This window comes from Canis lupus, chromosome 7 (genome assembly GCF_003254725.2).
Source record: "Canis lupus dingo isolate Sandy chromosome 7, ASM325472v2, whole genome shotgun sequence".
NCBI lineage: Eukaryota > Metazoa > Chordata > Mammalia > Carnivora > Canidae > Canis > Canis lupus.
Genome location: NC_064249.1, coordinates 13,995,678 through 14,011,220, shown reverse-complemented (window position 1 = coordinate 14,011,220; position 15,543 = coordinate 13,995,678). Strand labels below are relative to the sequence as shown.

Below are 15,543 nucleotides of genomic sequence, written 5' to 3'. Positions count from 1 at the left end.
TGTAGGCTAGTTCTCTGAAAAGACTCAGATCCCTGAATCCGAACAAGGTTACCTCACCATCTCCTACACTTTCCTCTCCTCATAAAATTTATCTTTTACCATAACACTTACAAATTCAATAGAAAAAGATCTACCCTATTAAACATACAAAATCTGTTCTTTTGGTTCAAGGATGATTTCTAAAGTGTATGCTTTCTGATACTTTTTCTTTTGGAACACTGTCCACAACAACAACAGAAACCAAATTCTACCGTCACTCAACTGTCCCTGAGAGTTGTCTTTCCAATCCCCCCACCCCCTCTGTTTTAGGCTTTTTGGAAAAAATAAATTAATGATATAAATATTTAATATGTATCAACAATACAAAGTGGTTTTTAAAAAATCTTACAGATATGATTAAGATATATAACCAATGGTCCCTCTAAAAAAATGCTTGCTTTTTAAAAACTTGACTGTGGGACATGAATCAAGTTTAGTGAGTAAACATCTGTATTATATGAACAAAAAGCCAAACACATTCTTAATTGATACTTGTCCAGCATAACGCCCCCACCCAAGGGATTATAAGGGCTTCTCTTAAAAAGATTTTCCATAAAAGAAGACACACATATACCAGCTCTAGACAGCAAAGAAAATTCTATTTCATTTACTGATAAATTCCATTTGTGTAGCAAGTTAAGGTTTATAATGTGATTCTACGCACATTACACCTTATTTAATCCTTAAAACAAATTTGGGAAGTAAACAATATATACTATAATTTTTACTTTAAAAGGGTGGTTCCGTCTGACGGGGAGAGGGAGCTGGAAGCCCTAGACTGAAGATCAACAAAAGTGGGAAACAGAAACTCTTCCACCACTCACAAATTACATAGCCTTGGGCAAAGCACATAAGGGGATAACTGAAATTCTCCTTAACACAGACAATAAGATAGCTTAACTACTAACTCTGGAAGTCTCTACTGGGGGCTGGGTTAGGACTTGTTCTATCTGTAGGCTATTATGGTACCCTGCTTACTTCTTTACCCTCTATTCTAATACCTTTTTTTTCGTAGTCAAAAACAAATAGCGTAAAATTTACCATCTTAACCACTTCTAAGCATACAGTTCAGAAGTTTTAAGCATATTGACAACTGCAATTGTTGTGTAACCAATTACTCTTTTTACCCATTTCCCCTACTAGATTATAAATTTTTAAGAGTAAGAATGGTATGTTGTTTGTTGCTGCTCTATTTTTAGTGCTGAGCACAACTGATATACAAATATTCTCAGTAATACTGAATGTGTAATTATTCTGCCTGTCTATGCACTTACCTACCCGTTCATCCATCTACCTTAGAATTAGAATTGAGATGTTTACAAAGGGGTGTATATAAATATGTTAAGTCAAAACTTTTTCTAATTTGGCTGACTGTTTTCTAGTTAGGGGATATATATGCAGATATCCTCTACAAAATGGATGAGTGTAATCTGCAATTTCAAGATTCAAAAGAAAAAGAAAAACATTTAAAGATATCATAAGATAAAGCATAAAAGTATCAAAAATGCCTTTGATAAAGTATCAAAAAATACTGCACTGGCAAATGCGTAATGAAATTAACAATATCTTAATTTTCCTAATTGTTTCCTGAGCACGTTGAGTTAAACAAGGAGCATCTCAAATGAAACATCCTATAACTGGTCCTACTCCAGCTTTTTGGTATACTCCCTATAAACAAAGAAAGTGAATGATTCTAGTGACTAGTTAGCTAGTTAAATCCTTTATTCATTTAGTTTATGTTTAATTCTTTACTTTCTTCAGTTTATTTTTAACTCTTTGCTTCCAATAAGGAAATTCGGGAAGAACAAATAAATTACTGATGATTAATTACAATGCAAATTTTTTAAGTGTATAACTGAGGATTTGCCTAAAATCTGAGTGACGCAGCAACAATAAAACTTGCATTCTCACGTATATAGCTATTTAACAAGGTTTTTCAGAGTTTACTTATATAAAAACTGAAAAATGGAATAGAATAAGTAATATAGGGCAATCCCGGTGGCTCAGCGGTTTAGTGCCTCCTTTGGCCCAGGGTGTGATCCTGGAGACGCGTGATCCAGTCCCAGGTCAGGCTCCCTGCGTGGAGCCTGCTTCTCCCTCTGCCTGTGTCTGTGCCTCTCTCTGTGTCTCTCCAAGAATAAACAAATAAAATCTTAAAAAAAAGAATAAGTAATATAAATTTATCTCAATAAGAAATGTTTATGTGATAATTATTAAAATTTGTAATATATTTGTAATGTTACTTTGACCAGCTATAAATGACAATTAGGGTAATGATAGATAATTACAACACAGAAAGAAAAGTCTTTAGTATCTTCTAGTAACAGGAAATTAATAATTTACATACATATGGGTCAAACAAAAGTAATCAAAACATAAAAATACATTTTAAAAAAGTTCAATGGAAAAGAGATGTAAAATTTGACTACTGTAGAGTTGTTTCGTTTTTTTAAAAAGATTTTGTTCATTTATTTGAGAGAGAGAAGATGAGAGCAAGAGCACGGGGAGGAGCAGAAGAAGGACAAGCTGACTCCACCCTAAGCACAGAGTGCAACTTAGGGTTTGATTCCACGACCCTGAGATCACAACCTGAGCTGAAATGAAGAGTCAGACACTCAACCAAATATAGGCACCCCAAGTTGCTTCATTTTTAAAAAAACAAATCATGATGAGTATTGTGCTTTTATATTTAGATTACCTGGACACACTTAATAGAAATATTTAACAGTTTTTTTTAAAGATTTTTATTTTATTTATTCATGAGAGACACGCAGAGAGAGAGAGAGAGAGAGAGAGAGAGAGAGGCAGAGTCACAGGCAGAGGGAGAAGCAGGCTCCATGCAGGGAGCCTGACGTGGGACTTGATCCCGGGTCTCCAGGATCAGGCCCTGGGCTAAAGGCAGCGCTAAACTGCTGAACCACCCAGGCTGCCCTATTTAGCAGTTTTGTCTTAAAATGTGAATATCTGGGATGCCTGGGTGGCTCATTCAGTTAAGGATGCTCTCAGCTCAGGTCATGATCCCAGGGTCCTGAGACTGAGCCTCGCATAGGGCTCCCTGCTTGCTTCTCCCTCTCCCTCTGCCTCTCCTGACTGTTCACATGATCTCTCACCCTCCCTCTCTCTAATAAATGCATAAAAATTTAAAAATACAAAAAAATGAAATAAAATGTGAATATTTATGGGGTGTCTTGTAGAAACTTTCAGCAGTTTTAAAATGTGAATATTTGGGGTGCCTGGGTGGCTCAGTTGGTTAAGAGGTCTGCCTTTGGCTCCCATCATGTTCCTGGAGTCCTGGGATCAAGTCCTCCCCATCAGGTCCCCTGCACAGTGAGGAATCTACTTCTCCCTCTGCCCCTCCTCCTGCTCATGTTCTCTCTCTCTCTCTCTCTCTCAAATAAATAAAATATTTTTAAAATATATCTTTATTATTTTATTTTATTTTTTAAAATATTTTATTTATTTATTCATGACAGACACAGAGAGAGAAGCAGGCTCCATGAAGGGAGCCTGATGTGGGACTCGATCCCAGGACTCCAGGACCACTGAGCCACCCAGGTGTCCCATCAAATAAATAAAAAATATATTTTGAAAGATTTTATTTATTTATTCATGAGAGACACAGAGATAGAGAGGCAGAGAGAGAAGCAGGCTCTATGAAGTGAGCCTGATGTGGGAGTCAATCCCAGGATTCCCAGGATCACGCCCTGGGCTGAAGGCAGGTGCTCAACCACTGAGCCACATAGGCATTCCAAATAAATAAAATCTTAAAAAAAATAATAAAACGTGAATATTTAAGGGGCACCCGGGTGGTTCATTCAGTTAAGTGTCCAATTCAGTTTTGGCACAGGTTACGATCTCAGGGTTGTGAGATCCAGCCTTGTCTGGCTCTGTGCTCAGTGCAATTGGCTTGAGACTCACTCTCCCTCTCACTCTCCCCACCTTCTCAAATAAACATAGCTTTTAAAATCTAAAAAATAAAATATTATTTAAATTACACTGTAAACTACATTTAAAAAATTATTTAACCTTAAGATGAAAAATTTCAGATATAAACTTAAAAATGTCAATGTAAAAAATAAAGTCAATGTAGTTTAAATAATAGTTTAATAAAAGTGGTAAAATAATAATATAGTTTAAAAATTTCTTTGAAGAATACATGATAAAAAAAAAAGGTCTTAAGATCACAATACTATCCAAATCATGCTTCCAGCTTTAGGTTACTAAATATGAAGCTGGATGCAAATTTGAGGAATTCAGATTTTCAGCTTCATAGTGAATAGTATCAGTATGGTTAAAGATAAGTTATATCCTAAAATATTCAACCAAAAAAAACATTGTTACTCAAGATGGGAGAAAGACATAGGGTACCAGGTATCGAATCAGTTGCCTGACTTATAAATTCTCTAGTAACAACCTTGTAAATCATGATGCACGCCCAGACTAAAGAATACCTTTCCTTAGCAAGAATTAAAATTATGGGAGCTTTGAGGATGTGTTTCTTTCACTGAGGCACTTAGTTAATTTAAATCATTTAACAAGAGTACCTACAAAGTGATAAAATTATTGGCTGCATTATCAATATTACTGTAATTGCAGAATCTACTGCAAAAAGTGGAAGTTATGTTACAAAGTGTTCTACTGGACCAAACGGCAAGCCCCCAAAATACCACAGCCCTAGTCTTTCAAGACCATCACACATACTTTAGACAAGTAACCAAGAGCTACTAGCTAAGGTTCCAAAATTACAGTGTTTCTATTAAAAAAAAAGTCACTGAAAAAAATTTACTTAAGTATTTAAAAATAATTATAATAATTTCAGTAAGTAACATTACTTTACCACCCACAGACAAAAGTGCAGCCTCTAAGGTGTGGGCTGATACTGATTTACACAGACAAAGATAGAATGTATTTTAGTAAAAGAAAATGAGATCTTTGATTGACAGTTCTTGGAAAAAGGTTAAAAATTCAAAAGGCCCGACTGCATGTGGCTCAGAACCTAAAAGCTTTTTTCTCCTCCCAACAGAAGAGCAGTCTCAAGTAATAACTGGTTGCTATGGAGATAAGAAACTAGAGAGATCAGAGAACTCAATTTGCAGTTAAATGGGCTGGAAACAATCCTTACTACTTGGTGAAGGAAAGCGATTAAAAATATACATGATTGCCTGAGGGAATCTTTTTCACCTAGCATTTCCCAACCTCATTAATGAACAAGAAGTCTAAAAAACCAAATGAAAGCCCAAGGTGTCTAAGACTGAGCACATTAAACATAATTCAGGATTTCACACATTATCACAAATCCTTCCTATTCTGGATGACTTTGACTCTTTCTAATGGTACTTGTTAGTAAACAGTGGAATGAAACTAAAATTGTATTCAAGAACAAAGTAGTATAAGTGAGGGGACTAAAACTTCAATGGAGAAAAAGAGCATGACAATTGGAAAAGTAACCAGAGTAAGAAACAGACTTAAGTAGTGGGAAGTCCTTGGGCTTTGAAAATCTCTTCACAGTCAATCATAGAATACCTTTGTGAGTGCTGTAAAGGGCTGCAAATGTCACTGTGAAGAAAGTCGTGGAGTATTTCCCAGCATTAACTAAATGAGGAAAGGCCCTTTTTGTGTCTCGGTATCGGCGCAGGCACTGGATGAAACGAAGCCAAGCAGGAATGCACTGAACAATGGCCCGCACACCATATGAATATTTGTGGCAAATTTCCGGTTCTGTGAAGATTTCAAAGAAGAAAAAATTATAATTAAAAAAAAAAAACCGTTCACATTATTTTGTTATATATTATAACCACTACTAAGTCCATCAAAACAAGAAGCCTGGGTTTCAGAATCACTTTCTTCTTTGTAACAATTATATTCTCAAACTTTTTAGTGATAGCTAAGCCAAGGAAAGAAAGTTAATACATAGGGTAAATCTACAGGGAAAATCTGTCCTCTCATATTTCTGACTACTTGTTCTGGAATCACTTTCATTGGAATGTGATAGAACTGGGAAAATTAGAGGAGGAGTACACTAATCTAAGGAAAAAGAGTTAGTTTTATTATTTGAAATATCCAGACAACATATAAATATCACTGATGACTCTAGCCAATTTCATGAACTCCAAAACTGCCATAATATATGGCAATGGGTTGTACATGCTCCCCATCTTCACCCTTTTTTAATGAAGAGCAGAGTATGCATTTTTAAATGAGAAGAATGGAGCTGGTAAATCAATTTTTCTTCAAATTCTGAGAATGCATTATAGTGTGATCAAGCTACTATACAATTGTGGTCTGCTGGCAATTGATGAAAATGTGTTGTCACTGGCTTCATTAACTTTTGTTAGTCAGAGGTTACATAATCTGTCTAAATTGGGTCTTTGTCAATAAGGCAAAATTCCTTAATAACTTGAACCTTTGGCATACACTAAGAGTGAGAAAAAGAGCCAGAACAGAAAACAAAATCCCTAATAAGAATCTATAATAACTTTCTCAAAGCACCTGATCTAATCCTAAATAATCAGTATTTTTGCTCATTATAAAGCAATACTGTGATGGAAACTGCTGGCACTAAAACATTTGTGATATAACTACCAATGTACTAGAACTTTTTTTTTTTTTTAGATTTAGAATTCTTCTAAGTGTAAGTTGCAAATCTCTTGGCAAATGTATGGCTAAAATCATAGCATATAATTTAAGAGCCAAATTATATCAGATAAAGAGACTGCTAAAAGAGTGCCAAGTACATTTAATTAAGTTTGTAATATCATTGGATGAGTTTTCACCATGATCTTAAATTTCTCATTCCCAGTATTTCTTGGTTTACACTGGCAGTTTAGGGTATGGATGCACATTCATACCCTACCTTCTGAATTATTTGGCAACAGGCCCCCACTTTCATCCCATTTGAGCTCAAAACTGTAGAAGCAGATCATATATTCCAGGTCCATCAGTATCACTGACAGGCTGTTCAGCTGATCGGCCAGCCAGAAATCAGCAAAGCCTACCTTATGGAAGGGGGCTGTAAATACTCGAAACTGGGAGAAAGAAAAAAGAAAAAAAAAAAAAAAAAAAAAAAAAACAGAAACAAGAAAATTCATATTAAATTTCTCTAATTTGTGTCTGATCATGCAGCATGATTACTTTAGCTGATAAAATGAAAACCAATAAACCAATCACAAACACAGGGCGGGAGCTGGCAACAGTGACTAGGTTGAGAATTAGTAGTGAAGGGAATGAGTTGAATAGATAACCAAGAAAGGAAATTAAAGCAGGGTAAAGAAGGCAGACATAGCTATAGTTAGAAAATAGAAAGCAGAGAGGGTGGGAAGAGTTGAAGCTGAAAGCAGAGGGTGGCAGAAGGTAGAAGCACAGAGAGGATGTCTAGTGTTAGTCTCTAGGGTAAATTTTGCTAGAGACTCGTGCTATGATAATTTCTGGAATCTCCTCCCATCTCACTAACTGAATACAAAGCTTTTGCCTACAAGAGATAGGAAAGGAAGGGTGGTACATCACCTGAGGCATGCCTGCCTATTCTCTAACCAAAGTCACTTTCATTTCACTAATGCCATGGTAATAATGGTATTTGTCTTGAAATTATGCCACAAAAATCAGTCCATATCCCACTGTTATAAAAATGATGTTAAATGAATTCATATTAAAAGTACTGAGCATTGATCTGTGCTGTATATTTTTCTCATAATGTATTTTTCATAATCCATTTTATGAGCCTGGTACTATTCATATCCCCATTTTACAGAAGACCTACAACAAACTCATCCTGACCTATTCTGTGGAAGACTGTTTTGCACTGCAAAGTGAAATCTGGCATTGCAGAGAGGAAAACTTAGATACTAATGTAATCATCAGAAACCGGCTCCAATTGTGCAGAATGCCTTGAGAGGCCCTGAGGAAAGTGAAGATGGAATGAAGGCAGCTTTAATCCTCACCCTGTCAGATCCTTTCTATCTTAAACAGGCAAAAATGAACTCCTAAAACAAAGAATTCTCACTGAGCAGCAGTTTTAAGAAAATAAGTCTAAATCTACAGCTCTCTTGCCACCTAGCTATATTCATTTAACAGACATATTCAGCATGGGAGACTAATGGTTCTTTCCCCTCAGACTTGGCTGATTCTATTTGTTCTGTAAACATTTCTCTTTATTATTTGAGGGAGATAAATGGCTATATTATGAATTCATCCTGGATATCAACTATCTATGAAAGGAATTGGGTTGTGGCTTTGGAAGTTAGACCAGATATCTGCAGGGCATAGTAAAGGTTTTGCGGTGTTTTCTGGAGCTGATATATTTTGAGGCCATGGCTCAGTTTCTTGATCATTCTCTTGCTCTTTCAATAAGCCAGAGAGAAAAGCTATATCATTAATGCAAACAAACTACTAATTTGACATGTAAGTATCAAAATAAATAAATTTATAATAAATTTTTAAAGCTTTTTTTGGGGAGGTGTATGGCATGTAAATTACATAAATTTGAATTTAAATATGGATATAAGTGTCATCCAGTGCCTACCACTATGGTCAGGTGATTTGTTCTTTTTCACTAAAAATTAAAGAAAAAAAAGAAGGAAATGTACCTTTACTTTATAATGAAACTTTTTAAAAAGCTGTATCAGAGAAACATAACTAGGGTGGAAATATTTTTGTTAATTCACTAGAAAGAAGTCTCAGGTTAAGTTTTCTCAGTAAGACCTACTGGTCAATTAATATTAAAATGCTCTATAAGCAACATTTTTCCTGTATACAAATGTTATTACAAATATAACAAACCACAATGCTTCTTTCTGCACTGCACTGCTTCTGATGGTACATTTTACTATTCTCTTGTTCCTTATTATATCATCACTGTCAACCTACTCCATCAGTAAGTCCTCATTTACTAACACATAGCAGATGCATTGATAAATGTCTACTGAATGGGGAATCATTCTGCTAATAAGACTAACTGGTCATGCATGAATCATAGCTTACTATTTAAACAGAGAAGGATGCATTGGGGAAATGTTCACTTAACACAATGTACACAATGATAATATTCTGTTATTGCAATACAGTCATATTAACATCTGAGTTTTCTGAGTCCTTCAAACTATGTTTCAAAACAACTTTATAGAGATTTCACAATAATGGAAGCAAGAGACAATAGGTATTTATAATCTTATATATTTATAATCTTAAGGTTATTTCCTTGTAACAAGAATACCACATTTTTATGCAAGTTTTAAAACTCCACAAATTCTAGCAATAAAATGACAATCTCAAAATAAAAAGGTAATCTAATATTGTACTAACTGGATATGATTTAGTTTTAGTTTAAATTTTAAAAAAACTTCAAATTTTTCTTGTGTCTTAAAAAAAAATCCTCTAAAAAGCATGTTTTCTAAATGATGACAAAATGTATAAAAGGTGACTGCATACTTTTTTTTTTCAAAATACTCTTGCACATCTAAGTTCTACATTTAGACCCAAAGTTAGGCTAGTGGTGCTATACTTAATGGAAATGATTTGCTCTTTTAATTATTAATACTTAATGATGGAGGAAAAGAGGGATATTCTCAATTTGTGATAAAAATCCTACTGGAGGAAATAAGAAATACAAATAAATAATAATCAGCTTTGCGGGAAAAAAGATCAAAGAAATCTGGGCCATTTTCTTTTCCTGATTGCTATGAATACTTAACCTGTACTAGAACATAAGTGGCTTTTTACTTGCTGTGTGCTTACTGCTTTTTAATAGGAAAGCCGTATTACATGTCTTCAGATAAAAATTTAAGCAATGCTAGATACAGAAAATGTATTGCTAAGAACAAAAACATTCTGCTAAACTTAAGGGCCATACAAAAGGAAAAAAGAAATTAAAACTACAGTTTTCATGGTAGTATACTTCCTAAGGTAGAAAAAAAGGTAAGATAGTAATTATAAGAATTCTAAAAGTATGTAAAGAGACTAGTCAATTGAATCACTAATCTTCACTTTATTATTAGTTGTAATTCATAACCCAAGAAATAATTACAGAAGAGCATTCTTGATTAATTTTGAAAATAGAGCTGGTTTAATTTAGGAGTAAGCAGAAGTCCCCTCCCCATGCTATCTTACACTATCACAAAAAAAATGCAGCTACTATTTTTCCAAGAAATTCTATATCCTAATGCTGAGACTGCAGGATTTTGAGATCATTAAGAAATAGGTAAAGTAGAAGAAGAAATGGAATTTATTATAAATAAATTTATTATTATCCAAGTCAGCTTCTCAAGTTAAAGCTTTCTGGTAAGATATTCTTGCTGATTTTAGAGAACTAATCTTTTGTAAAATCAAAATAGCTGACTATCAATTTACAGGAAAAGAATAGTTTCACCACCTCTTAAAAAAAAAAGAAAAAGAAATTCATAGAGTTCTACATGTTATCATAGCTGGTTAAATAATTTGTAAAAAGTACTTAAGTTGTTCACGAATTTATTATTAATTTGCAAAATCATTTCACTATTGGACACTTCATATTCCATTTTAGGAGGAAAAAATGCGTGAGTATTTTTCCCAGGGTGACTGTACTGTACAATATAAGGTGTACCAATTACACTATATTCTTTGCCCCTGGCTCTAGAGCACCATTCACATAGACTATAAAGTGAACCATGCCTTCTGGAGTTGTGCAATACAGCAGACTTGGTTTCCTCCTGGAGGAAGTCAATGACCAATACACCACTCTAAAAATGACAGACAAATTTCTGGACTTACCAGCAGTTTAAGCAGCCAAAACCGGGACTTATAATAGAAAGTTTTGGTGGGGTTGATAAGAAAGAAAACCATAAATCCATAAAGAACAAGTGGATATACATATGTGGGGATGACACTAATTGGAGCAAAGAAGCATGCCAGAAGGCTCAGGCACCACAATATCCCAAGGAATCCAGCAATCTGATAAAGAATGGTAAAGACAAGAAAAGAGAAAAATTGTTATTTTTTTTTAACCATTACTCAGAAATATCTTTAATAAAACTAAGGTTAGATAAATGTTTAGATATTATGTCAATAATCTTCAAGGAGAAGATGGATTTCAGTACCCACTAAACCAGCTATATAGCTTATGTGAACTAAATTCATGGGACTTTATGTCTTGCTTTGATTACCTCAAAAAGATGTTGATGAGACAAATTGCTTCTCGGATTAAGTTCAAAGATGAGCACATGATTCACTCCAGCCTGTCTCCAACCATATGTGTTGATGCCCAGTAGAAAAAGGAATTCAATCAGAAGAAAGCCACCCCGATAGATTCTTATCAAGGGCCATATACTTCTATCTGTTTCAAGTTTAAATACAGCTGAAAAAGTATCAATTAATTGGTTAGTTAGAAAATTCAAAATGTCTCCTTTAATTGTCTTTACTCTTTAATCCTCAATGACACAGTCCCTGGCATAAAAAGTTTTTATAAATAAAACCTAAGCCTAGATCATTGAAAGAGCATGACACACTTGCTTCCAGTTTCTTTCTCTTTTTCATTTCATTTTGCGAATTTTCACTAGAATAGTTTTCCTAAAACTTGCCTTTTGGCACATTAGTCCATTGTTCCATTAGTTTCTTAGATTACAAAGAATCACAGTGAAATTGTTTAGAACCAAATGATCAGGTCTGTCAGCTAAGGATTTCTACCATGATATAACTTCCTTGGCTTTGTTCTGTCATTAAATTGGTTACAATAATACCTACCTTACAGAGTTGATGTGAAAATTAAAAGACACAGTAAACATGAAAGCAAGTGAAAACAAAAGTGAAAACTGTAATGTTAATATTTACAGAATACTTACTATGTGGCTAAGGATTGTTCTCTATTTTTGCATATAATAATTCATTTAATCCTCACAATGGTCCTGTGCCTTAAAAGCTATTACCTCCATTTGATTGGTGAGGAAATTAGAGCACAGAGAGGCTGAATAATTTGCTCAGGATTACCAAGCTAGTAGAGGGCAGAGCCACAATTTTAACTCAGACAGTTTTTTGCTCCAAAGCCCACACTCTTAACCATTACATTCTATTGTCCCTATGCCTATATAAATATTCAGTACCACTATTACTTTATAGCTCTTCAATAACTTTAATGTTTAAACACCTTAGCCTTGGAATTCAAGTTCCTCATCACAATATGATGTCCAACTCACTTTCCCCAAACTTATCTCATAATGTTCCTAAACATTAATTCTTACCTCCTGATGAATTTTATCAGCCTTTTCACAAGTTTGCTTTTCACATTTGCTTATGTTGTCACCCGTATCTAAAATGGCCTTGCTCTACCAATTCAAATTCTACTTAATATGTATGAGCCAAATCCTCACCTGTTCATAAATTTATTGAATCAGTGTTCCATTTTGAGCCTACTATGTGCCAAACATTTCAATTTGACTGATGATTTCTCAGTTTTCTAAATAACTATAAAATTATTTATTAGACTCATTTGAAATTTATATACTATCTTATATTTAATTTAAATAACTATTTTAGTTATCTTTGTATTCTCTATAGTACGTAGCCTACTTAATAGTTTATTTTTTAAAAATAAATTTATTTATTTATGATAGATGAAATTTATTATTAATTAATTAATTATTTATTTATTTATTCATGATAGACACAGAGAGAGAGAGAGGCAGAGACACAGGAGGAGGGAGAAGCAGGCTCCATGCCAGGAGCCCGACGTGGGACTTGATCCCGGGACTCCAGGATCGTGCCCTGGGCCACCCAGGGATCCCCCCTACTTAATAATTTAAAAATAACAGGGGAGTAAAAGCCTTTGCTTTGGAGTTAAATACTATAGACCAGACTTCAAATTTACTTACTTTAGGGCAAATTATTTTATTTTTCCACATCTTCATTTCCTTGTTGGTCAATGGGGATAATATCTATTCTCATGAATTTGTTAAGAAGATAAATATGATCAACATATATTACATGACTAAGACAATGATGAATATTCAGAGTGTATCAGTTTCTTTTTCCTTTCACTTGAAGAAACCTCGTTTTTTCCATTAATTTGACAAATATTTATTAGATGCCTAATATATCTAACACCACTCAAAGAGCTGGAGATTCAGTAATAAACAACAGAAAAAAATACCTGTCTTCTGGAAACTTTTTTCTGTATAATATCAGATAACAAAAGGTGTTTTTGTTTGTTTTAAAGATTTTATTTATTTATTCAGGAGATACAGAGAGAGAGAGGCAGAGACATAGGCAGTGGAAAAAGCAGGCTCCGCACAGGTACGAGAGATGCGATCCCAGGACCCCAGGATCACACCCTGAGCCAAAGGCAGATGCTCAACCACTGAGCCACCCAGGTGCCCTACAAAAGGGTTTTAAAGGGAAAAAAAAAAAGGAGGGAAAGGAAATGAATAATGATGATATTAGGTGCTATTTTAGGTATGGTGGTTAAGAAGATTGTCAGCAGATGACATTTGTAGAGATCCTTTTTTAAAAAAAAAACAAAATAAAAAACATGTAATTACTTATTTTAGAGAGGGAGGGGGACAGAGTGAGGAGAGACAGTCTTAAGCAGGCTCTGTGTTAAGCGCAGAACCCAACATTGGGGTTGATCCCACAACCCTGAGATCAGGACCTGGGGCGAAACCAAGAGGTGGACATTTAATCAACTGCACCACCCAGATGTCCCGACATTTGCAGAGATCCTAAGTAAAAAGAGAATGAATCCTGTGAATATACAGAAAAATATGGCTCCAAATAGATAAGTACAAAAGGCCCTAAGATGGGTATGAGGCCGATGCTCCAGGAACAGAAAGAAGACCAAGGCCACTATAATTGAAATAAATGAGAAGTAAAGTGCTAAAAAGCCATAGGAAAATCAGACAGGATTTTATAGTATTTTGTCAAGACTTAAACATTTACTCCAATGTATAAAGCCAATGAAAGGTTTTACACATAAGTGGCATGACCAAGTAATAACTTTAAAGGGCTATTGCAGTTGTTAATTGAAGAAGAGACCACAAAGGATCAAGTATGATAGCAAGATTAATTAGCAAATTGTAAATAAGAAACTATGTATGGTTTCACATCCTGATTCCTAAGCAAAAACCATAGATATAACAATCAGGAAACAAAAATAATACGCCTAAGGCCCAAAGAATACACAATAAAACCACTAGAGCTAATAAATTCAGCCAAATTGCAGAGTACAAAATCAACACATGAAATTCAGTTGTCTCTGTATATACCTGCAATGAACACTCTGAAATGAAATTAAGAAAACAATTTCAATTACAATAGCACCTAAAGGAATAAAACACCTAAGAATTAATTTACTTAAGAAAGTGAAAGACTTATTCATTAAAAACTACAAAATATTGCTGAAAGAAATCCCATGTTCATGGATTTACAAGACTTGATATTAAGATGGCAACAAAGTGTTTTGCAGATTTATTACAATCCCTATCAAAATTCCAATCACCTTTGTTTTGCAGAAATGAAAAATTGATCCTCAAATTCACATGGAATTACAAGAGGCCCCAGACAGCCAAAACGTTACTGAAAAAGAGGAACAAAGTTAGAGGTCTCACCATTTTGTGGTTTCTAAATTTAGTATAAAGCAGTGTGGTATTGGCATTAAAACAGACATACAAAAAAAACAAAAACAAACAAACAAGAAAAACCAGACATACAGACAAATGGAATGGAATTGGGAGTTTAGAAATAAATCTATATATCAATGGCTGGTTGGTTTTCAACAAGAATGCCAAGACCATTCAATGGAAAAAAATATTTTCTTCAACAAATGGTGCTGGGACAACTAGATAGCCACATGCAAAAGAATGAAGTTGAATCCCTATCTCACACCAGGTACAAAAATTAGCTCAAAGAAAGAAAAAAAATAGAGAAATCAGGCTTTATCAAAATTATAAACTTGGAATGGCTGGGTGGCTCCTGGTTGAGCATCTGCCTTCAGTTCAGGGCATGATCTCAGGGTCCTGGGATGGAGTCCCAGATCAGGGTCCCCACAGGGAGCTGGCTTCTCCCTCTGCCTATGTCTCTGCCTCTCATGAATAAATAAAATCATTAAAAAAAATTAAAAACTTTTGTGCATCAAGGGATGTAATGAAGAAAGCAAAAAACAATCTATACTATGAGAGAAAATATTTGCAAATCATGTATCTTGGTAAGGGTCTAGTACCCAGAATATATAAAGAACTCTTGTAACTTAACATTAAGAAGACAACTCATATAACGAGCAAAGGACTTGGACAGCCATTCCAAAGAAAATACACAAATGGCCAATAAGCACATAAAAAGATGCTCAATACCATGAGTCATTAGGGAAATGCAAATGAAAACATTAACAAGATACCACTTCATACCCACTAGGATGGCTATAATTAAAAAGTAAACAAATAAAATGGAAAACCACGAATGTTGGTAAGGGTGTAAAGAAAATGGAGTCCTCATAAATTGCTGATGAAAATGAAAAATTGTATAGCCTCTATGGAAAACAATTTTTGAAGA

At 34.5% G+C, this 15,543-nt stretch overlaps 1 protein-coding gene across 2 annotated transcripts in view; it reads right to left on the bottom strand.

Moving 5' to 3' along the window:
• Window positions 1–15,543, bottom strand: part of XPR1 (xenotropic and polytropic retrovirus receptor 1) — a 218,199-nt gene that overhangs the window by 46,540 nt on the left and 156,116 nt on the right. For both annotated transcript variants that reach the window (XM_025429964.3, XM_049112115.1), the window contains 4 exons: window positions 11,172–11,362; window positions 10,780–10,959; window positions 6,893–7,064; window positions 5,563–5,757 (listed from right to left, as the gene is read on the bottom strand). In XM_025429964.3, coding sequence (XP_025285749.1) covers window positions 5,563–5,757; window positions 6,893–7,064; window positions 10,780–10,959; window positions 11,172–11,362 — 738 coding nt within the window. The remainder of the gene's footprint in view (window positions 1–5,562; window positions 5,758–6,892; window positions 7,065–10,779; window positions 10,960–11,171; window positions 11,363–15,543) is intronic.